The 25,642-nt window shown below is 37.6% G+C and overlaps 1 protein-coding gene across 1 annotated transcript in view; it reads left to right on the top strand.

The window, feature by feature from the left end:
• The window catches only part of LOC136858300 (unconventional myosin-VI), a 384,418-nt gene that overhangs the window by 315,688 nt on the left and 43,088 nt on the right, over window positions 1-25,642 (top strand). Inside the window, exon 19 of the mRNA XM_067137739.2 lies at window positions 9,456-9,589. Within this exon, the coding sequence (XP_066993840.2) occupies window positions 9,456-9,589 (134 nt within the window). The remainder of the gene's footprint in view (window positions 1-9,455; window positions 9,590-25,642) is intronic.

Here is a 25,642-nt window from a genome sequence, read left to right as displayed (position 1 = left end):
CCACTTAAATCTTAGTCGCTACGCTACAATACACATTGAAAGAAGGATTTTTAAGTTTTACACATCTCATTTATTACACACTTGTTCCAATCCAAGGCTTGAACATTATGCTATCCTCCCTAAAAGAATTTCTAATCGAGGAATCTGCATGTTTCACCTGAATATCCCATCCATCTTTGGCGAGATTTGTTTTAATTTTCTTAAATCTATCTACTTCTTCTACCCGAATGTATAATAAATCATTTAATTCTTCTCTTAGCCTCCTTCACTTCCAACATTCTTTGGTTAACATATCATCATTTCTGGCGTGAGAGGAAATTGAGGAAATGGCAGTATCGGGCAAAACATATATAAGCGATGTTCACCTTAAATCTGCCGGTAATTGACATGTCCGGCATCAGCTATGCTTAACATAAGAAATGCTATTTGAATTAAGTATCTTTGAATGAGGATATTGAATTTTTAATGCACCAAGTGCTTGAGTCTTAACTGACTAAATAATCAGGGAAGGACTGAAATCAACGACAAATCATTAAAGTACGTATAACAGATTATTTAACTAAACGGTATTAAACCTTAGCTCGTGACTGCCAAAATAAAATTATAAGTCATAAATGTCGAATTCACCATAGTAGATTAAAAAGAAATGACTAGATCGAATATTAAGTTGAAATTATTAGATTGGAGTAACTAAGTTAAAATATCTTTGCGTGCACCCTAGCAAAGAAAAATATTTACAATATAATACATTATAAGCTAAACTGTAGACTGAGGGTGGTTTAAAAATATTCAGGAAACATTTTAGGCCTAGAACTACATCTCATGAATTGGAATCGGAATTCTCCTCTACTACCTTTTGAAGCCTTCGAATTAATTACTTGCTCTTACTCCGAGCTCATAGTAGTTTGCTGACATATGGTCATTCCTAACTTAATTCCGTCATAACCTTAAATTATTGTAAACACATCTATCTATTTGGGAGGATAGTTCCCTAACATTTCCACAAACAACTGATTTACAATTCTGAATATTCATGCTTCTTCCTTTACTGCGTGAATATTGATAAGTCTTCTTCTAAATTAATGTAAATTTTTATAAATGATTCAACAAGTACCAGAAAGTTTCAACATACTATTCTTAATCTGAATCTTCTCACTACTCTGACTGAGTACACGTGCGATTTCATATATTCTCTAACGACTACTCTACTAGTTTCATCTAAACTACGCTAGCTAGTGTGGTCTACATTGTGCGAAGACTCGACCATAAGATAACAATTCATACACCTACAGTCAGCCATCAGTGATAGGATGTTACCTAAGAAGTATACTACATTTCCTTTCGCCTGAGAATAGATCAGAATTAGAAAAACATCTGTGACATTGTGAATATGCTCGATTTCATCCTCCTAATTGAGGCCTCATCGGTACTTTCAAGTATGCTCGCTAGTCAACAGGTGTCACTTCGATCATATATCAACTTATTCATGCTTGCTCGTAAGAGAAATAGTAAATAGAGATACGACATATTCATTACCATTTAGTAAAACTCAATTTGAAACCATTAAGTCCACTACTACATCACCATGCTCATATTCGCGAAGAATCAATAACTACCATCATTCTAAATTATCAATCTCATATCAACTTCTCTTAAAATAATCATTATTTCACTCCTAACATATAACATGTCTCATTTACCAAATACGTATCCATTCTTTCCCAATTGTAGCATTTATTATTTCAATCACGGCTTATGGACATATCTCACGACATTATGACCTTAATTCCGTCATAACCTTAAATTATTGTAAACACATCTATCTATTTGGCAAGCATATGCTACTGCTGGTCCCTAGCTTGACATTCTTTGGTCATAACCAACGTACACACGTACCTAAATCTATCTTTGACATAGTACACAGTTTACTGTCACTTTAACAAACTCGGCTTTTCACATTACCTGGATCACTTTTCGAACGTAGGCTTTCATCACTGATTGACCACCTATCTATGGATTTGTCATTCAGAATACGAAGATTACCTAACCACCTTTGATGTAATTCATTGTATACCACTTTTGTCGTTTCATTATTTCGCACGGAATAACTTAGCAAATTGTATTAAATTCAAATATGAATATTAAGCATCACTACATTAATTTAAAAACAAGACTTATCTGAATTCAGCAGCTCCAGTCATCGGCTTATGTCCAGCTGACAGGACATAGGGACACGCCTCCTTTTATTTCCCTATGCGAACAGAGAATGCTCGCATAATTCTCCTCTGGGCTTAGTCATCTCTCGGCAGGCAACGTCATCCGACAGCACCCATTTGGGCAGTCTGGCCTATCATCTTCTTAGAACATCTTGCTCATTTCTGGACTAGTTGGACTAGAATAACAGACAGAATCAATTAGCGTCGTCATCATGGAATAGCTGTGATATAATCTGCTTAATGCGAAAGATTGTTCTCCTTGAAAGAGTTGATATACTCGATAAATAATAATCTTGGGGTAATGTAATTCTACGACTCAAAACGAACAGATTTTGCTCATTTATCTCTTCCAAAAGTTAATATAGGAATCCCACTTCTTCAGTTCTTTAACTTGGATGATATCAAGTAACACGTCAGCAAAGACTGCAGTGACGTAAGCTTGTCGTGGTTTATGCTTGAATTTCCACGTATCTAAAGTTCGCGGAACGAAATTAAAAAATCTTCTGCTTGATCTGCGATGCGGCTACCAATAAATCTGCTCCTTGTTTCTGCTGGAATGATTTCTTGTTGATACCTTCCTTTAATACTGACGCTGTCGCTTTCCATACTCGACTCTGATTAAAAGTAGCTCTTCCAACTTTTTTTTTCTTTCATAATCATCAGTAACAATCTTCACATTCCTTCTTTTCCACTGCCTTCTGTATCTAAATTCTTTCCACAAGCGCCTGAAATGAATACTGCTGCTTTTGCTCGCGGTATCTTCAGACATTTTGACGTTAACTATTCTCGGAGATTTGGACTCCATCTTTGTTCTTCCTACGGAAGGAACTTTACGTAACAGTGAAATGGCACAATAGTGATGAATAGATCTGACTGCTCCATTCTCTCCCTTCCCTCCTATTACAGCAAGGTTTTCTTGGCAACCTTGGCCATTATCAGCAGCCATTGCCTTTACAGATGCTCCCACCTATGTACGTGATAATTGTGGGTATTTTCTCCCTTATTTACCCCTTTTGGGATATATATTTCTTATGTGAATAATCTGTTCTAAATTGTTGTCGCATTGATCATGTTTCTATATTTCTCATTGCAGGTGGAAACATATAAAGGCCTACATGTTCTACTTTACTTTCATTCAGGGCAGAAATTTATACGTATGTTCTGTTTGAATTTTGCGGATGTACTAGGTGAGGAGGTATAGAAATATACTCATACAGCAGCAGAAAATGAAATCCCAACACCCAGAAGGGGTTGTGCTATATAAACAAAATTCAGGAGACATGTTTGCCAATGTAAAAGATGGCGCCTATTCAGATTTGCACGCTACTCGATAGAGAGTGGTGCTAGTAGTGCCACCATGACTTTGCAAAGCAAGTTTGCTTTAAGTAAGTGCTGTATACTTTGTGAGCATTAGTCATCATCTGATATTAACATTGTGACATAGATATGAATTAAACATTGCTTTAAGGAGATGAAGAAGGCAGTTTCAGCAACTTTCAGAGTTTGAATGAGGTTGTGTAATAGGGCTACAAGAAGATGGATGTTCTTTCCATGATACTGCAGAAAGACTTGGAATCAACATTGCATTGTTGTTGGCAATGCGGTAATGGGAAGGGACTATCTCAAGAAGACCGGGGTCCAGCTGCACACAGACCACTATGGAGAGGGAAGACTGCTGTATTCGCTGCATGGCTGTGGTGGATCGTACTGCATCTGCAGCAGTCATTAGAGATTCAGTTGGAACCAGTATTACACTGCGATTATTCGAGGAACAGCTCTGAGCCAGGTATCCTGTAATGTTCATGCCACAAACTCTGAGTTATTACTAATATCTGTGACTTCAGTGTTTGCCAATGTGAAAGATGATGCCTATTCAGATTTGCACGCTAGTCAATGGAGAGTGGTGCTAGTAGTGCCACTATGATTTTGCAAAGCAAGTTTGCTTTAAATATGCACAAAGTCACTCATTTGAGGGTGGAGTGGAGATCTGTTGTGTTCTCAGATAGAGCTGTTTCTGTCTTGGTGCCAATGGTAAGGAAGTGGCCAGGTAAAGTGCTTGGATCCAAGATGTCTGCAACATCGACTCACTGAACCCACAGCAAGAGTTATGGTCTGGGGAGCAATTTCATTTGACATTAGGAGCACTCTCATCATTATCCCAAGAATCTTGACAGTGGATTTGTACATCAGACTGGTGACTGAACTGGTTGTGCTGCCATTCATTCTCAGTATTCAAGGGAATGTTTTTCAACAAGATAACGCTCATCCTCATACCGCTGCTGTCACTCAACATACTGTACAGAGTGTCGACCAATTGCCTTGGCCTGCGAGATTACCACACCTTTCACCCATTGAGCATGTATGGGACATTACGGGATGACAAATTTAGTGTCATCCAATACCAACATTTACCGTTGCTGATTTGACTGACCAAGTGCAACAGGCATGGAATTCCATCCCCAAAAATGACATACAGCACCTGTATGACACAATGCATGCTTGTATGCTTGAATTCAAAATCGTGGTGACTACAGCAGTTATTAATGTTCCACAATGTCACATGTATTCTCGCACATACTTGAACCTGTGACCTGTAAACTTTAATCAATTAAATCTAGACAATCGCTTAGCCTGAACTGCATTCCTCTAAAATAATGTCTTCTTGGTGTTGGGATTTCATTTTCTGCCAGTGTAGATGGCAGGAGCTGTTTCTTCAACTCTACTGGTGAGGGAAATTCCCTCAGTATTTTCATATGATTTTTCTCCTGTTAGTGTCTAGTGCGAGTTGCACAATATACACACTGTGTGATGCAGTTATTTCATGTGTGAATTTATTGCATATTTTGATGTTTTTTTCCTGTGAAATGGCATTGCAAAAGTGGATTAATGATACTGATATAGTGTCAATATTTGATGAAGCAGATGTGTTGGATTTTAGTGTAACTGATTCTAAAGATGAAAATATTTTCTCCAACTTATATGAGAGCAACAACTATACTAGTGAAACTAAATTATATCAGGGAGAAAGAAAAAGAAACATGCAACACCAACCACAAAACATAAAAAGCAGAATGAGAAATTGGCATCATCCAAAATTGTATGACATAAAAGCATTAATGGTGTCATCATCAGCATTGGGCTTCACCACTTGCCAGGAGTCAAAGACTATTTTTCAACAACCTGGGTTGAAAAAATGCAATTTTTTAGTGATATTTTCTCCAGGGACAAGATTCTATTTATTTTCTAGAATCTGAACTTTGCTTATGAGGAAAGAAATATGTTTCTGAAAAAAGGATGAACACATACAGGTTGTCAGTATATTCTAGAGAAAATTAGGAAAACATGTATGCTTATTTTACTAACCCAGTCCCGCTGTTTCTGTCAATGAAAGTACTATACATTTCAAAGGGAGGGTTTCCTCCAAGATTTATAACCCAAACAAACCTATGATAAATTGGTCGATGGTTTTTGCCCTTTCTGACGGTACAGACGGTTACTTGTATAATTTCTTTCCTTATCTAGGAAAAACTGACCTTGATAACGGAAGTTTTTTGAAGACAATGCAGGCTGTGAAAGGTCTGTACTCATCCCCCATAAAAAATGTCAATGTCCCTCCCTCATGTTACCATATCTATACTGACCACCAGAGCTAGCTAATGAACTACTAGCAGTGAGTATGGTCACAGCTTGTACTGTTATGCTCTCCCGAAGAGGCAATGTAAAGAAAATGAGAAAAGGGGGATATAATCTGCTGCCAAAATAATTGAAATACTGGCCCTTGCATGGAAAGGTAAGCATGTGGTGACCATGCTGAGAATTGTAGTCGTAGAAGTTGCCTCAAAATATCCCACGCAGCCACCTGTCTCCATGCCCAGTGTAGGAAGTCAGAGAGATTCCTACACTGGGCATGGAGACAGGTGGCTGGTTGTACTACACTACATAAAAACATAGGTGGGATTGATAGAATTCATCACCATATTGCAGTCTTACCATTACATGAGACAATCACATAAGTGGTACAGAAAGATGTTCACTTCATGTACGTATAGTAAAATCATTTTTGCTGTACAGTATGGTGCAACACAAAGGTGGTAAAATAACCCATCAGAAGTTCAGAAAACATTAATAGAGTTCTTAGGAGAAGAGAGGGTTTCTTGCAAGTCAATTCCTGCAAGCACAAAACATTCTTCACATGGTCCTTCCACATTTCGTGAACCAAAGTGCTGTCAAGTCTCATGCTTGTGTTGTATGTAAGGCTCAAGGTCAATATAAGTACACTACATATTACTGTGAAACTTGCACTTCAAAGACTTACCTGCATCCAGATAGGTGCTTCAAGATACACCACACTCAACAAGAGTTTTGAGGCACCACCTCCTTGACACTCACAAATTTTTAGGTGTTATTTGTGTAGAGCATTGGTTCAACTGCTGTGATAATTTTTTTGACTAATTTTTCCACTTTTTGATACACAAAGACATAAAATGAAGCCAAACATCATTTAAAGTATATTTTTGTATATATATTTTATAACAGTAAACTAAAGTGTACTTCAAGTTAACGACTGTCAGGATGTATAATGGAGTGTCCCTTCCAAATTAAAAAATGATGTGACGTTATTTATTTTGTCTTCAAACTGCTTCATAGTTGGATTTCCACTCTTAAACTAGGTACATGGTTTTTTATGAATATTTTCATGGTTTTAATCACTTTTCCAAACGTTTCAATGGATTTTTTAAAATTTTTCAACTTTGTCTCATGATGTACGTAGTTCTGAACTATACTGTTGTAATAATTTCTGCTGTACCTTTTCTTAAGTAACTAACATGCACACCTAGTTAATTCTTATATTGACCAATTTTCTAAAATAATTTTATCCTGGTTTGAATGAATATTCTGGTGGTCAACATAATTAATAGTAAAAGCTGAGAAGTCCTTGCTGCATATCTTTGTTCTTGCCTTTTGCATTGCATTGCAGTAGTGTTTACTACTACCTCGTAAATAATTAATGATTTTAAAACTAATTAATTATATATGACCATTCATAAGTGATGAGATGTGAATATTTTTTCAGATTATTATTCCAGTTAATCTAAAGAAATTCTATGGAGAATTAAGTGAAAGATGTCTCAGCTGATTTTCATTTCAATTGTAGTCTTTCATATGTTAATGATATGTTAGTTGTTACTCCGTTACCCTAGATATGGTTATTGGTATAATATTCAATATTTTGTTATAATTGATTCGTGATAATTCATTCATATGGAGTTTGTTAGAATGGATGTAGTTTATTAACTCAGTCCAATTGATTTGGGTGAATTGATTGAATAACTCTGTGGATTAGTTGATTCGTGGCTTACTTATTAATCATTTGGAAACTTCACTGATTTATTACTTTACAGTGAAAAGCAATTGATCATTTTTCTTAATACCACCATAATATTTAAGGAAGATTAATATTTATTTATTTGTGATATCCTTCAGATTTGAGTTAATAGATTTTGAAGTCAGTAATTACCTGAGAATTATATTGAGTTAATATATTTGAAATTCAATTAATTATTTAACTGATTGTAATTATACCGATATATATTTATTGAATGAATCAACAACTTCCCACAATTACAGGTTGCCACAATGAACAAAGTATAGCGTATCACGATACAGACATTTTTATAGAAATATAGTGGTAATATGGTTTTTTAAATTATGGAGGTCTGAACAAATAAGATCTCAGAATGTTTTCAGATCCACATATGGTGGTAATAACTATGCTTTCAATGCTGATCATAGACAGCTCGAACTTTTCCAGAATTCCATGAACAAGGCAGGTATTGTGCCACAAGGACCAACCATTAGGCTGATCATCTCTATTTCATTCAGCTGGTACTTGTGTTTGTTGAACAGTATGGTGGGTGCATGAATATTCAGCTTCTCAAGGTGGACTTCAGTTTACTGGCCAACATGAAGCTCGTACTGGATGGTCAGATTGATAGTGAAGCCTTTCTTGTCATTATCTTTAAAGGCAATTATGTCAATTTGTCTTGTACTGCCTGTCATAGACAACTATGAACTTCTTCATGTACACAGAAGTTTTTACTGCAGAGTTCTTCTGCGATCAATAATCCTATCTTGTGGTGATATGAGTTTCTTATTACTTCACTGTAGAGTAAGAACCTAGAACGTGAGCCAGTGTTTCTTTCTCTCTAGTGCTCCTGGATAGGATTACTCTTCGCTTTACACCATGTTTTAGTGCTTTTGTGAATTACAAAATGGCTGATGTCAAGGAGCAAAGAATCTGCACAGAATTTTCTTCAGGCTTAATAAATTGCAAATGAAACCCACTGAATGCTAAGGGACCTGTGCCAAGTTCGTAGCAACATCAAGTCAATGCTGACAATTTTTACTGCATTATGATTGTGTGCCCACATACACTTCATTCATTGTGAGGGATTTCCTGACAAGAAAACTATGACTCTCTCACACACCCCCCCACCCCATACACACACACCCTACTGCTTCTACGTCTTCCCTAAAATGATGCTGTGGTTGAAAGGGCAGGATTGTGACTCCATTGAAGAGATCCAAGCAGAATCGCTGGGGTGCTGAACACAATGAAGCTGGAAGACTTCTGGAGTGCTTCCAAAATTGGGAAAATGGCTGGAAACACTGCACTCTAGCCCAGAGCAATAACTTTGAAGTTGGCGGTGGAAATTAGCATTAATATTTATATTCATGTTTTTATGAGCACATTCTCAGAAATTCTGAGTAGCACCTAGTACATCTCGGGTGATTCTCAATTTCAGTTGAGGTGGGAAGACAGGTAATCGGTCTTGACATGGGAAGTAAAGGATGAGTAGAATCCTGGATATTCACAGGAAGCACCAAACTCAAAATCTTATAGCAGTCAAATATCTTAATAGAGATTAACCCTCCTTCATACATACTTTTTATATGAGATAATAAAATGTCATTTCAAAATTTTGTAACTCGTTCTCTAATTATAGGCCTACTTAATTATTGACAGGTATTGTTTGCAAGTATGAGTGAAAGTAATATTTATGTGCCTACAAAATACTGGAGTAATGTTAGGTACTTTTAACATCCCAGTTTATACTATGAATGAAAGAAAATAAATTGTACTATTGAATGCTGTCATTATTCCACTAATTTACTAAATTATGGTCAAAATTTTATTTTTTTATGAAAAAACCCCTTCTTGTTGTTGTTTGATTTCAGATTGAACTGGAAAAAGAAGAGAATGCAATTGCCTTTTATAATCAGAGAATGGAGCAGCTGAAGCGAGACCAAGCATTAGCACTGAGACTTTCCGAACAGTATAACTCAGAAGTAGATGAGCCTCAGAGTCGGAGGTTAGTGTGGGTGAAAACTTTTATTATAATATTGATGAAGGTAGTGGTGGTGGTGGGGGTGGTGGTGGTGTACCTGGTAATCATGATGGTTAGAATGATTCTGATTCTGTAGAATGTATTGTCATAACTCACAGTAAACATTTATTATGCTTTGTTCATTGTTTCTAATGACCGTTTGTTCCAAAACACAGTAAATCAAAGGTCGGTAGGTAGGTTGGTCAGTCGGTTGGTTGGTTGGAGCTTTACTAACTTGAATAATTAACTCTTTTTTTAAAACTATTTTCTTTGCATTTTGTGTGCTTCCATACCAACAACAGGTTTGACTTTCAAATAACAATCCCACAAGAAATACATTAATATGGAAAGTATAGGAGTTTTAGACATGATATAGGCTTTTGGGCTTATGCTGTGTCAAGAAATTAAGGTGAAATTCTTTACGTTTCACAGGGAACTCTACTCTGCATCATCAGAAGGAAATCTCGACTGTTGACAAGAAAGGATTCTAAAACAAATTTCACCTTAATTTCTTGATAGGGCATAAGTCCCAAAGCTTATATCATGTCTATAAGTACAGGCCGTGAAAGCATCAATGGCAACATAGGAGTTTTGCTGTGGCCTTTAGATAAAAGACACATAAAGGTAAAAGATATTGTGACAATGCATTTTAGTGAAAAATGGAAGGGTATGTACAGGTACTTCAAGGCAGAAATAGGTTCCGAGAAGGACATTCCAAGAATCATTAATGAACAAGGGGAGTGTGTACGTGAGGATCTTCAAAAGTATCCAGTCAGCAGTATGTAAAGATTGTTGGTTACAAGGATAATGTCCAGATAGAGGAGGTAACTAATATTAAAGTAGTACTAAAATTTACCTATGATAACAATGACATTTACAATAATATACAAAAGTTGAAAACTAGAAAAGCAGCTGGAATTGATAAGATTTCTGGGGATATAATAAAGACAATGGGTTGGGATATAGCACCATATCTGAAGTACTTATTTGATTATTGTTTGCATGAAAGAGCTATACCAAATGAATAGAGAGGGTTGTTTTTTTCATGAAAGAGCTATACCAAATGAATAGAGAGTTGCTATAGTAGCTCCTATGTAGAGAGGAGAGGGTGATAGACATAAAGTTGAAAATTACAGGCCAGTCAGTTTGACATGCATTGCATGTAAGCTTTGGGAAAGCATTCTTTCTGAAAAACTGGTTCAATGGAAGGTGGTAGGGAATTTTAAAGACTCACTTTATTATAACAGAGAAATAAAGAGACCAAGAAGGAGGGTTTAGGAAAGGTTATTCCACTGAAGCTTAACTTGAAGGATTCCAGCAAGATATAGCAGATATCTTGGATTCATGAGGTCAAATGGACAGTTACATGATTGACCTGTCTAAGGCATTTGATGATACCAAGCTCGATAGCTGCAGTCGCTTAAGTGCGGCCAGTATCCAGTAAATCAGATCAAAATTTGATGTATGGCTTTTCAGGCGTTTGCTCTATTAACCAGCATTTCGTCTTAGGTCTGACACTGGACTCTTCAGAGTGGGAAATGTCAGACCCTACCTACTGATGCTGGGGTGTATGCAGGTGAACTTATCAGAAGCCTATTTATGAGGCACAGTCTGATAATTGCATACGGGAGATAAAACTCCACAATGGAATTAATGCCCGCCTAGCAATTCCAAATGGAAATTCTAAGTTCCCATAGAGGGAATTAGATTGATATCCCGTCGCTAAGGGGGTGAAAAGGGGGGTGAAATTTTAAAATGAGTGTATCTATATCTCAAAACTTTGAAAGTTTACAGATGTAAAAATTGGTATTTAGAATCTTCTTTAAAAATAAGGAAACACATATTTTTTGTTTTCAGAAAATACCAATAGGAGGGGGGAAAATAGTAAAAAAGGGGTTGAATGCCTTTAATCAGGATACCAGTACTTATACCTCAGAAACTGAAGATGTTACAGACCTGAAAATTGGTACTTTTGATCTCTTTTAAAAATAAAGACACACGTATTTTTTGTTTCTGGAAAATCCAATTAATGGGAGGGAGAAAAGGGGGTGAAATTTTAAAATGAGTGTATCTATATCTCAAAACTTTGAAAGTTTACAGATGTAAAAATTGGTATTTAGAATCTTCTTTAAAAATAAGGAAACACATATTTTTTTGTTTTCAGAAAATACCAATAGGAGGGGGGGGGGAAATGGTGAAAAAGGGGTTGAATGCCGATAATCAGGATACCGGTACTTATATCTCAGAAACTGAAGATGTTACAGACCTGAAAATTGGTACTTTTGATCTCTTTTAAAAATAAAGACACACGTATTTTTTTGTTTTTGGAAAATCCAATTAATGGGAGGGTGAAAAGGGGGGTGAAATTTTAAAATGAGTGTATCTATATCTCAAGACTGAAGGTTTACAGATGTAAAAATTGGTATTTAGTATCTGTATTAAAAATAAAGTAACACATTTTCTTGTTTTTGGAAAATCCCAACAGGAGGGGTGAAAAGGGGTGAAAAAAGGGTTGAATGCCTTTAATGAGGATACTTATATCTCAGAACCTGAAGATATTACAGACCTGAAAATTAGTGTTCGGGATCTCCTTTAAAAATAAAGAAACAAGTATTTTTTTGTTTTTGGAATATCTAATTAATGGAGGGTGAAAAGGGGGTGAATTTTTAAAATGAGTGTATCTGTATCTCAAAACTTTTAAAGTTTGTAGATGTAAACATTGGTATTTAGAATCTCCTTTAAAAATAAAGGAACACATATTTTTTTTTTTGTTTTCGGAAAATCCCAATTGGAAGGGTGGAAAAGGGTGATAAAGGGATTGAATGACTTTAATGAGGATACTTATATCTGAGAAATTGAAAACATTACTGACCTGAAAATTGGTATTTGGCATCTCCTTTAAAAATAAAGAAACACATATTTTTTGTTTTAGGAAAATCCAATTATTTGTGGGGGGGGGGTTGAAAAGGGGGATGAATGTTTGAAATGAATGTATATATATCACAAAACTTTTAAAGTGTACAGATGTAAAAATTGGTATTTAGAATCCCATTTTAAAATAACGAAACACATATTGTTGTGTTTTCGGAAATTCCCAATAGGAGGGGTGAAAAAGGATGAAAAAGTGGTTGAATGCCTTAAATGAGAATACTTATATCTCAGAAACAGAAGATATTACAGACCTGAAAATTGGTATTTGGGATCTCCTTTGAAAATAAAGGAACATGTTTATTTGTTTTTGGAAAATCTGATTAATGGGGGTTAAACAGGAGTGACAAATTAGGGTGAAATTTGGGTGAATTTTTAGAAAGACTATATCTACAGTATAAATGATACTTTATTATTATTTTTTTCTCTAGATCTACAGTAATAATACCCATTTGATCCTTTAAATGAGAAAAATAACATGTTCAGCCCATGCCAAAATTCACTCTTTCAAACTCTACATACTGTACAGATAAAAGAAAAGAAAAAGAAAACACACAGAGAACAAAAATGAGCAAACAAAACAATATTAATAAGAAAGAAGAAAAGAAAAAAAATCAAACGTACTCCATGGACATGCCATGAAATTCCTCAGATACTCCGGAAACGTAACTCCCAAAGTGAGGGTCACCACGGTAGTCATCCTCGGCCTTTTCATGCCACGTCCAACGTCTTTGCTGAATATTCCTGTTGTCTTCCCAGAATGTGTAGTTTAAATAAACATAATTAAAGGACATAATAAGGTTGAAATAAGCTCAGCAGTATTAAGAATGTCAAAGACCTTCATGCCTCGCTTAACTAGACACGCAAACCCTTGCACATTCCATTCCTCCTACCTTATTTTACTTGACCCACTCTAGGTTGCTGAGTCCAGACTTACGTTACATTCTGCCATTGCGTATGCTCACGTTGCAACTTCATCCTTGTCAGCCATGCTTAATCAATTTAAATACCAAGCCATACTCCACCTGAAACTTGTCATCACGTCCACCAAACCAAAGTCTACAAACAAACACCAATTCTCAATTCTCCCCCCTCTCAGCACTTAAACTCTGCCATTACATATACCACCCCTTCTCCATCTCCACATTTCAGGAATAAATTACCGTCTCTACTGCAATTTAATACCAATACATCATCACTCAACACTCACACAATATAGCAATAATCAAACGTCCACCACCCATCTGTCATCACGTCCACCAAACCAAAGTTTACAAACAAACACCAATTCTCTATTCACATCCCTCTCAACACTTAAACAAACACCACTTCTCAGTTCTCGTCCCTCTCAACACTTAAAATCTGCCATTGAAAAGTACCACTACTTCTCCATCTCCAAATTTCATATCACATTGAATACCAAACCACCTTCATTTACAACTTACTCATGAGTGCACCACTACTTCTCATACCTTTACAACACCACATTTCAACATATACCACCTCTATTTCCAACACCACCTTTCATCTCTAGCACACACTCATCTACCATACTCAATTTACCATACACTCATACTCATCCTATTACCCATCATAATTACCTACCGAAAACTCCATCTTCCACCAAACCAAAATTTACAAATAGCCAAATTACATTACTACATCTTCATACTTTTCCAACACCACATTTCAACATCTAAAAATACCACCCACTCATATACCATCACATTAAATACAAGTTACTCATGAGTGCACCACCACTTCTCCATACCTTTCCAACACCACATTTCAACATATACCACCTCTACTTCCAACACTACATTTCAGCCCTAGCACACACTCGTCTACCATCAAATAAATCTCCATCTACAAATACCACACACTCATACATCATCACAACCTTCAAAATATCACTTCATCTTCACCTACAAATACCAAACACTCATTCCTCAACACTACATTCTTACATCTAACAATCTTTATTTTCACCACTCCCTATACTATTGTTCTTTTTACTTCTAGTAACTACACCCTTCTCATTTCTACCTGAATCCCACATGTCTGTCAGTTTTCTATACTTTCCTGTTTCTCTGCCACCTCTTTTGGCCTCCACTTCATCACCATCTTCACTCTGTTGTGTTCTTTTGCCTCCACCTTCAGCTCCCATCATCTCCGTTAATCTTCTGCCCTTGCCTCTTTCCCAACTCCTATTGAGACATCCTCCGGTTGCCTCTGACATCACCTTTTTACCCGTCACTTCCCTTACTTCACTGCTTTCACTCCCCTGCCTTTCTTCTTCACTGCTTATGGTCACCCTTTCACTTGTCGCCTCTTCCTGGACTTCTCCACTGTTAATGATTACATTTTCACTTGGCGTCTCTCTCTGACCCTCTTCACACATTACACTGTTACTGTTATCTCTCCTCACTTCCCCACCTCTCGTTGCACTGCTCATTTTTTCTTCGTCTTTTTTAATCATTTCTAAGTCCAGCAGTCTATTCACAGACCAGTTCCTCTTCCAATTTCTGCCTGATACCACTAGCTCTTGTCCTTTAATAGTAGCTCTCAGTCCTTGATTTATCGCACGTATCTTGTGTTTTTTGAGTATTTTCTCATTCCTAATAGCCTCCCATCCCACGTCTCTCTTGATCCATATTTTTTCTCTCTGCATGTTACTCGCATTGCCTATCACAGCATCAGCCATCAACGTAGAAAACAGTTCTACTTTGATAGGCCTGTTGCCCCTAGTTCTTCCCACTCTCTGTACGTCATCTATGTCCACTTCGCTAAAGTTAAGTTTCAATTTCCCCTGTATTAAGTCGACTACTTTGTAAATTGTACGTACTTTGTCTTCTCTCACCTCCTCAGGCACCCCATAAATAAATAAGCACTTCTTCCTGCGATTCAATGTATTGGCATTCACTTCCGCTTTCAATTTCAACGTCTCCTCTTCCACTCGTCCTATTCTTTCTCTTAATATTGCCACTTCCTCGTCGTTCTTTCTCACTTGTGATGTTATATCGTCCATCATTTCTCGCAGCCATAACTTCATTTTTCCAAACTCCCTGGTTTGTTCTTGGATCATATTCTTAATTTGCTCAAAGGGGCACACTTCTACCACCGTCTCTTTTACCCATTTTTTGAATTCTTCTATGTCTTCCCATCCCTCATTTCCACTAGATGTCGGGCCTGGGTTCGGCTCTACACCTCCAATCAGTAGCAACATTATAACCACCACCGCTGTTAACACTACTTCTCCTTTGATTACCAAATCCACTTTACACCCACCTGATTTTACTTCTTCTTTCTTGATTCTCCTCTGCCATCCTCCAATAGCCGCCCTGTATTGATCTACTCCAATCATTGTTGTCAAACTCCTCACAAGCTTCCTGCACTCAGCACTCACTCCTTACTCCCACTCCCGAGCTCTCTACTCATGCGTCCGCTCTCCTTCGTGGCTTAAGCTGATATCTACAGTATATCTCAGAAACATAAAATGTTACAGATGTAAAAACTGGTATTTGGAATCTCCTGTAAAAGTAAAGAAACATAGGTGATTTGTTTTTGGAAACTCCACTTAAGGAGAGCTGAAAAGGGGGTGAAATTTTAAAATGAGCATTTCTACAGTATATCTCAAAACTTAACATGTTACCGAAGTGAAAAATAGTATTTTTAATATCTGTTGAAAATAAAGAAACATATTTTTTGTTTTCTGAAAAACCACTTGGGAGGAGGGGTAAACGTGACTGGAAATGTGGTTGAATTCTTTTAGTTATGATACTGAGATCTCAAAAGCTGAAGATGTTACAGATGTGAAATTTGGTATTTGGAATATCCTTTAAAAATAATGGAATACGGACTTCTTGTTTCGGAAATCCACCTAAAGGGAGGAGGGAAATTGAAAAATTATTTGAATTATTTGTATGAGGATACTATTATCTCAAAAACGAAAGATTTTGCAGACGTGAAAATTGGTATTTGGAATCTGCTTTAAAATTAAACAAACACTTATTCTTGGAAAATCCAATGAGGGGGGGAGAGGGGTGAAAAATTGAAGAATTAATTGAATTAATTGTATGAGGATACTTACATCTAATAAAAACTAAAGTTGTTACAGACATAAAAATTGATATTTGGATCTTCTTTAAAAACAAAGAAGAAAGCATTTTTGGGTGAAATCATTTTGGGGGGCGGGGGTGAAAATGAGTTGAATTCCTTTCATATGGACACATATCTCAATAACTGAAGATGTTAGAGTCATGACAATTGGAATTTTCGAAAATCCTTTACTATTAAAGAGACAACTATCTTTAACGGGAAATTCACCAGGGGAGGGGGATGTGAAAGGAAGTGAAAAAAGTGAATTCTTTTTATGGGGATACTTATATCTCAGAACTGAAGATACGAGACGTGAACATTGGTATTCGGTATCTCCTTTAAACATAAGGAAACATGCCTTCATTTTGGTGGTGGTGGTGGTGGGGGGTTAAATCAACTTAATGGCAGTGGGGTGAAAAAGGAGTTGAGATCAATTGATTTTACTGTTCATAATGTACTTACTTTGATCATAAACTGATCATTTTTAATCTTTACTGGGTTCGTTTTCAAGAACCATCTATTCCTTTGGAGTACATAAAGTTAGATTACAGTAGATTCTCCTGGTATATAAATAAATATGTAAACACATTTGAAATAAAGTATATGACTGATATTGACTGTGCAATTGTTCACCTCTATAATAAGGTCAATAATTCACGGAAGTATATCATTCATGTCGCCAGAAATCTCGCGCATTTGCCTACGAGCGACGACGGTGCTGGTGGCATCGTCAGCGATGACAATGGCAGAGGATGTAATTTACCGCCAAGTAACGGTCTTGCATCTTGCTGTGGGTTACAGACCATTAATAATAATAATAATAATAATAATAATAATAATAATAATAATAATAATAATAATAATAATAATAATAATAATAATGTTCTGGACCGTTGTCAAAATGTGCGAACCACGCTGGAAATGGGTCCTGGTCAGGAAATGACTATGATTGCAGTCCGGCCGCGGGTTCAGTACCGCCAAGACACCCAAGACGACACCAAGCCGGATCTCCTCAAGGATTTGATCCATATTAAAATGCTTATAGGAAAATATGGCGAAGATTTAGGGACCCAACTGGCCAGATGGAATACCTGGACCTAGACCAGGAAGTACAAAATCGATTGCTGGAAAGAAAGATTGAAAAATGGGAGGAACTTTGCCGTAATCTCTCAGAAAACGAGTCAAATCACACATTTTGGCGGATTCTCTCAGAAAACGAGTTAGATCGTGAATTTCGATGGATTATATATAAAACAATAAGCATTCAATTATAAATTTCATTATAATACCGTAGCGAAGCACGGGTATCTTGCTAGTAAATGATATGAGTAAAGAAGTGGAATCAGCGATAAGGATTTTTGTGGAAGATGTTATTCTGTATATAGTAATAAATAAATTACATGGTTGTGAACAACTGCAAAATGACCTCAATAATGTTGTGAGATGGACAGCAGGCAATGGTATGATGATAAAAAGGGTTAAAAGTCAGGTTGTCAATTTCAAAAATAGGAAAAGTCCTCTCATTTTTAATTACTGCATTGATGTTTTGAAAGTTCCAATTGGGAATCATTGCAAGTACCTAGGTGTTAATATTAGGAAAGATCTTCATTGGGGTAATCACATAAATGGGATTGTAAATAAAGGGTACAGATCTATGCACATGGTTATGATGTTATTTAGGGGTTGTAGTAAGGATGTAAAGGAGAAGGCATATAAGTCTCTAGTAAGACCCCAAAAAGAGTATGGTTCCAGTGTATGGAACCCTCACCAGGATTACTTGATTCAAGAACGGGAAAAAATCCAAAGAATAGCAGCTCGAATTCTATGGGTGATTTCTGACAAAAAAGTAGCATTACAAAAATGTTGCAAAGTTTGCTGGGAAGACTTGGGAGAAAGGAGATGAGCTGCTCGACTAAATGGTATGTCAGTGGAGAGATGGCATGGAATGACATTAGTAGATGAATAAGTTTTAATACATACATATATTATCATTATAGACTGTCATGCATTTCAGCGTTCAGTCTGCAAGCCTCTGTGAATTTATTAAACGTTGCCACACTCCTCTATTTGCAACTAGTGCTGTGGCCTCATTTAGTTTTATACCACTTATTTAAATCGTTAGAAACTGAGTCTAACCATCATCATCTTGGTCTCCCTCTACTTCTCTTACCCTCCATATTTCATTATTCTCCTAGGTAACCTGTCCTCCTCCATTCGCCTCACAAGACCCACCACCGAAGCCGGTTTGTGCGTACAGCTTCATCCATCGAGTTCATTCAAAATTAGCCTTTATCTCCTCATTCCAAGTACCCTCCTGCCATTGTTCCCACCTATTTGAACCAGCAATCATTCTCGCTACTTTCATGTCTGTTACTTTTAACTTATGAATAAGATATCCTGAGTCCACCTAGCTTTCACTCCCGTAAAGCAAAGTTGGTCTGAAAACAGACCGATGTAAAGTTAGTTTAGTCTGGGAGCTGACTTCCTTCTTACAGAATACTGCTGATCGTAACTGTGAGCTCACTACATTAGCTTTACTACACCTTGATTCAATCTCAGGATTTCCCATCCTGGGAGAACACACAACCTAAATATTTGAAATTATTGACCTGTTCTAGATTTGTATCACTAATCTGACATTCAGTTCTGTTGAATTTCTTACCTACTGACATCAATTTAGTCTTTGAAAGGCTAATTGTCATAGCATACTCATTGCACCTATTTTCAAGTTCCATGATATTTGTCTGCAGGCTTTCGGCACAATCTGCCATTAAGACCAAGTTGTCAGCATAGGCCAGACTGCTTACCACGTTTCCACCTAACTGAATTCCTCCCTGCCATTTTATACCTTTCAGCAAATGATCCATGTAAACTACGAACAGCAAAAGTGAAAGATTACAGCCTTGTCTAACCCCTGTAAGTACCCTGAACCAGGAACTCATTCTACCATCAATTCTCACTGAAGTCTAATTGTCAACATAAATGACTTTGATTGATTTTAACAATCTACCTTTAATTCCCCAGTATGGCGAACATCTTTTCCCTTGGTACCCTGTCATATGCTTTCTCTAGATCTATGAAACATAAACACAACTGCATATTCCTCTCGTAGCATTTTTCAATTACCTGGCACATACTGAAAATCTGATCCTGACAGCCCCTCTGTGGTCTGAAAACACACTGGTCTTCACCCAAGTTCCTCTCAACTACTGATTACATCCTATCTTCCAAGATGCCAGTGAATACTTTGCCTGATATACTAATCAATGAGATACCTCGATACTTGTTGCAATCCTTCCTGTTCCCTTGCTTATAGATAGGTGCAGTTACTGCTTTTGTCCGATCTGAAGGTATCTTACCAACACTCCATGCTAATCTTACTACTCTATGAAGCCATTTCATCCCTGCCTTCCCACTATACTTTACCATTTCAGGTCAAATTTCATCTATTACAGCTGCTTTATGACAATGGAGTTTATTTACCATCCTTTCCACTTCCTCAAGTATAATTTTGCCAACATCATTTTCCTCCTCCCCATGAGCTTGGCTGTTCGCAACACCACCAGGATGATTTCCTTTTACGTTGAGAAGATGATCAGAATATTCCCTCTACCTCTGCAGCGATTCCCTAGGATTTATTATGAGTTCACCTGAATTACTCAAAACACTGTTCATTTCCTTTTTCTCTTTATGACAAAGGAGTTTATTTGCCATCCTTTCCACTTCCTCAAGCATAATTTTGCCAACATCATTTTTCTCCTCCCTGTGAGCTTGGCTGTTTGCAACACCACCAGGATGATTTCCATTTATGTTGAGAAGATGTTCAGAATATTCCTTCCACTTCTCCAGCAATTCGCTGGGATCTATTATGAGTTCACCTGAATTACTCCAAACACTGTTCATTTCCTTTTTCCCTCCCTTCCTAAGATTCTCTATTACTGTCCAGAAATGTTTCCCTGCTGCTTGACCTAGCCTTTTCAGATTATTACCAAAATCTTCCCACGACTTCTTTTTGGATTTAACAACTATTTGTTTTGATTTGTTTCTTTCATCTACGTACAAATCCTTGTCTGCCTCAGCCCTTGTTTGGAACCATTTCTGATAAGCCTTCTGTTTATGTTTACAACCTGCTTTCACTTCATCATTCCACCAAGATGTTCGCTTTTTCCCATCTTTGTACACAGTTGTTCCTAGACATTCCCTTGCCATTTCTACTACAGTATCCCTGTATGCTACCCATTCTCTTTCTATATCCTGAACCTGCTTACTGTCTACTGTTCGAAACTTCTCGCTAATCATATCCATGTACTTCTGTCTAATTTCCTCGTCCTGGAGATTTTCTACCCTTATTCGTTTGCAGACAGATTTCACTTTCTCTACCCTAGGCCTAGAGATACTTAGTTCACTATAGATCAGGTAGTGATCTGTATCATCGAAGAATCGCTGGAAAACTCGTACATTCCTAACAGATTTCTTGTTGAGGTATATGTAGGTGCTTTGAAAAGTTCTCGGAATGTACTAGAATTAAGTATCTTACCCCGGTGGAACTGCTTTTATTTTTCAACATAGTCTCCCTGTAGACTATTGCATTTGGTCCAGTGATGTTCCAATGCATTGATCCCATCTCGAAAATGAGATTCCTCCAGGCCTGCAAATACCTCTCCAATTCGGCTGTCAGTTCTTCCCTTGTAGAAAATCTCCATCCACCGAGGAAAATTTTCAGCTTGGGGAATAGATGAAAGTATGATGGTGCCAGATCAGGTGAATAAGGTGGATGTGGCAACAATTCGTACCCCAGTTCATGAAGTTTTGCCATGGCAATAACACTTGTGTGCAGTGGAGCGTTGTCCTGATGAAAGATGACCTTTTTCCTTGCCAAACCAAGCCTTGTTTCACATATCTTTTCCTGTAGTTGGTCTAGGAGGTTTGCATAGTATTGCCCCATAATTGTTTGGCCAGTAGGAAGATAATCTATGAGCAGAATGCCTTTTGCATCCCAGAAAACTGAGGCCATGATCTTTCCGGCCGAACGCACTGCCTTTGCTTTCTTTGGTGGTGGTGAATCAGCATGTTGCCACTGCTTTGACTGCTGTTTTGTCTCTGGGGTATAATAGTGGACCCAAGTTTCATCTGTAGTCACAAACCGGCACAAAAAATCTTCTTGGTTGCACTGAAAACGGGCCAGACTTTGTTCGGACATTTCCAATCTGGTGCATTTTTTGTCCAATGTGGATAATTTTTTCATACCCAATTCTTTGGTTAAAATATAATATACCCATTCAGAAGACATCCCTAGAGCTTCAGCAATCTCCCGCATTTTCAGCTGACGATCCTCCATGACCATTTTATGCACTTTTGTGATAAATTCTGGGGTTGTAACACTTTTTGGCCGTCCACTATGCGGATCATCATCCAAGCTCTCCCGACCAAATTTAAACTTGGTGGTCCACTTGGCAACAGTTGAAAATGAAGGAGCAGAGTCCCCCAGTATGTTCTGAAAGTCGGCATGAATTTCTTTTGCTTTCATACCTTTCTTTACAAAGTATTTAATCACTCCTCGAATCTCAGTTTTTTCCATTTTCACAAATCACTACGCGGGAACAAAAACAAAGGGTCGTCACTACCACACTCCTGCAGCTAGAGCACTGACGCGCCACGTGTTCACTCACAAAGGATTTGTGATTATTGCGCGGGAACCTCATTGCTCTAGCACTGACACCTAGCGGTGATTCCGAGAACTTTTAAAACCGTCCTCGTAGTCTATTATGGATCTGGTAACCTTAGCCTCCCATGTATAGCAGTGAATAGCGTTATGCTTGAAGAGTGTATTCATAACTGCTAAACCCATACTAGCACAGAAGTCCAGCAAACGCTTTCCATTCCCATTAGCTTCCATATCTTCCCCACATGTACCAATCACCCTTTCGTATCCTTCAGTTCTATTTCCAACTCTCACATTGAAATCGCCCATTAGCAGTATTCTATCCTTGCTGTTGACCCTGACCATGATGTCACTCAATGCTTCATAAAACTTGTCAACTTCATCCTCATCTGCACGCTCACATGGTGAATACACTGAGACAATTCTCGTCCTAATTCCTTCAACTGCCAAATCTACCCACATCATTCGCTCATTTACATGCCTAACAGAAACTATGTTGCATGCAGTGGTATTCCTGATAAACAGCTCTACCCCATACTCTGCCCTTCCCTTTCTAACACCCGTCAAGTACACTTCATAATCTCCTATCTCTTCCTCATTATCTCCCCTTGAATGGTGTCCTTAAAACTAGGAAAGATCACAATATGAAGATAGAGTTGGAATTCAAGAGGACAAATTGGGGCAAATATTCATTTATAGGAGCCAGCCCTGTGGTGTAGGGGTAGTGTGCCTGCCCCTTACAGGAGGCCCTGGGTTCAATTCCCGGCCAGGTCAGGGATTTTTACCTGGACCTGAGGGCTGGTTCGAGGACCACTCAGCCTACGTGATTAGAGTTGAGGAGCTATCTGACGGTGAGATAGCGGCCCCGGTCTAGAAAGCCAAGAATAACAGCCGAGAGGATTCGTCGTGCTGACCTCGTCACCTCCCAATCTGCAGGCCTTCATTCTGAGCAGCGGGTGCTTGGTAGTTCAAGGCCCTTCAAGGGCTGTAGTGCCATGGGGTTTGGGGGTTTGGTTTTTATTCATTTATAGTAAAGGGAATAACTTACCGAGGGAAATGTTCAATAAATTTCCAATTTTGTTGAAATAACTTAAGAAAAGGCTAGGAAAACAACAGATAGGGAACCTACCACCTTGGCAACTGCCCTAAATGCAGATCAGTAGTGATTGATTGATGGTATTTACAGTGGAGCAGATGGCAAAAGTCAATTGTTAAGGGTCAATTTCAATCAGTTTATCCGCAGGAAATAATCTGGGGTCATAAAGTCCAGTGATCTTGGTGACCACAAATTTAGATTGCTCTGTCCCCAAAGAAGCTGCTGATGAGAGTGAGAGACTCAGTTGATGTGTAGCAGTTCACACTGTTTTGCTAAAAGTAATCCTTGGTTAACTCAATGTCATGCAGTTGCTCGACATATTGTAGGAAAATTTCCTTGTACCGGTCTGTGTTAATTATATCCTTACATAGGTGCGGGGATGTCATTAATTATAACAACACCACTACTCAGTGAGTGAGTTACATGTCCAGACAGTCAGATGTGGATGTAGCAAGCTATCATAGATCAGAATTAACTATTTTAACCATAATGGTCAATTATCTTAGGTCCGTATTGACTTAAAATGAATTATACATTTCTGTAAACACCTTTAAATATGTGGTTTCAACTTGTCAATACTATTAACTCTTAGAGGGTGGAATTTAATATATTAAATCCTGTAAGAGGTTGCCCGTGAGCAGTATTTAATAAATTAAATGGTCAAAGATTGAGTAACACCGGTGCATGTAGTAATAAACAAACTCAACAGATGGCAGTAAACGACACTTGATCAACACAGGTCTGGCTGAAAGGGAAATCCTCAAATCGAGTTGCAATATCTTCTTGCTAGCTTTTTACAAGCTGTAAGAAGCTATCGTGTTCAGTCGAGCATGGTTTGTGAGTTTTGGGACTGGCTTTTAGCAATTTATATACCTATTTTGCGACATGGTTAGTAAGAACAGAGTCAGTGATTAATAGATTGTTTCAATTTTGGACACTACGGATGTAGATGAAAGTGATTTCTCTTTGAAGAGTCCAAAGATGGAAATTCAAGTAGTGAGTCTTCTCAGTGCAAGAGCAACGCAAGTGCCCTGGAGAAGAAAACAGCCGTTGAAAGGATTGACATGAGTAGCTTAGACCCAGGATCTTCAAGTACCATTCCAATATATAATATTAATCAAGGGCCAATTTTACATTCATATTTTGATATGGTGACCCAGCCTACAGAGTACTTTTCACTATTTCTTGATACCAAAATGTTCACCAGGAAACAGTAATTCAGGGAAACAAATGGAAACAACAGACAACACCCCCAACTAGAAGATGTAGAATGAAAGATTAGTCATCTCCAACACTATCTGATATAAGGGTTTTGATTGTCATAATAACTTATTTGTGGAATGACTCTTATGCCTTTTTTGTGCTAACATGCTGCTGCAAAAAAATTAATAATATCCTATGGACCTCTGTGATGGAGTACCTCCAATATTCAAGGTAAATAATTAATATTACCTACATATGTATGTTTATAGCTAGTGTTCAATAATTCTGGATGAGTTTTAATTTGCCATGTTTTCGGTCTGCGTACATACATGAAACAGGTTAACAGTCCTTATGTCTTTATTAATTGTAATCTTTTTCAACACTGCAGAAAGTCTTTACAGCTGGATCCTTTCCTAATTCAGATGTAGTGCCTCCAATGAATTCTCTCTTACTTCCCTGTCGAGAATGAGCATGTCAACACATTTGTCCATGGAATACATGGCAAATGACTGAAGCAACTTCATACAGCCATGCAGTATGGGCAGCACACAAAAACAATAATAGCGGCATTTTGCTGCTTGCATGCAGCATGCACTGGTCTGTGTTTATTCTTTAACATTATAGACAACTGGGGTACATCAGAAGTTACCACTTGTCCAAGAGAAGACTCACGTTTGGTTAGAATGGAGAGGCTGTTCTAGATAAAGCTCTCAATAACCCTCCACAAGTACACAGGAAATTGCACACAGGTGAGCATCAGCTAGTCTTCTGTATTACGAATACTGCATGCACATAAGTATAACTCTTACCATCTACAGCTAAACTAGGAGCCCCATGGGTAGGATTTTGAAGCTCAAATTTCTGTCAGTGGCTGTTAGGAAATCTCGAAAATGATGCAGCATTCCTGTCAAAAATTATGTTCTTAGACAAATCATGATTCCACAATAATATTACAGTCAACCACCAAAACATGCACTATAGGAGCTATTAGTGTGCTGACAATCCACACTGGGTGTGACATGCAGCATATCAAGTGCAATGGGGAGTGAAT

This window comes from Anabrus simplex, chromosome 1 (genome assembly GCF_040414725.1).
Source record: "Anabrus simplex isolate iqAnaSimp1 chromosome 1, ASM4041472v1, whole genome shotgun sequence".
In the NCBI taxonomy this organism is placed as follows: Eukaryota; Metazoa; Arthropoda; class Insecta; order Orthoptera; family Tettigoniidae; genus Anabrus; species Anabrus simplex.
The sequence above is the reverse complement of the archived record's forward strand: the minus strand, read 5'-3'. Positions and strand labels throughout refer to the sequence as shown.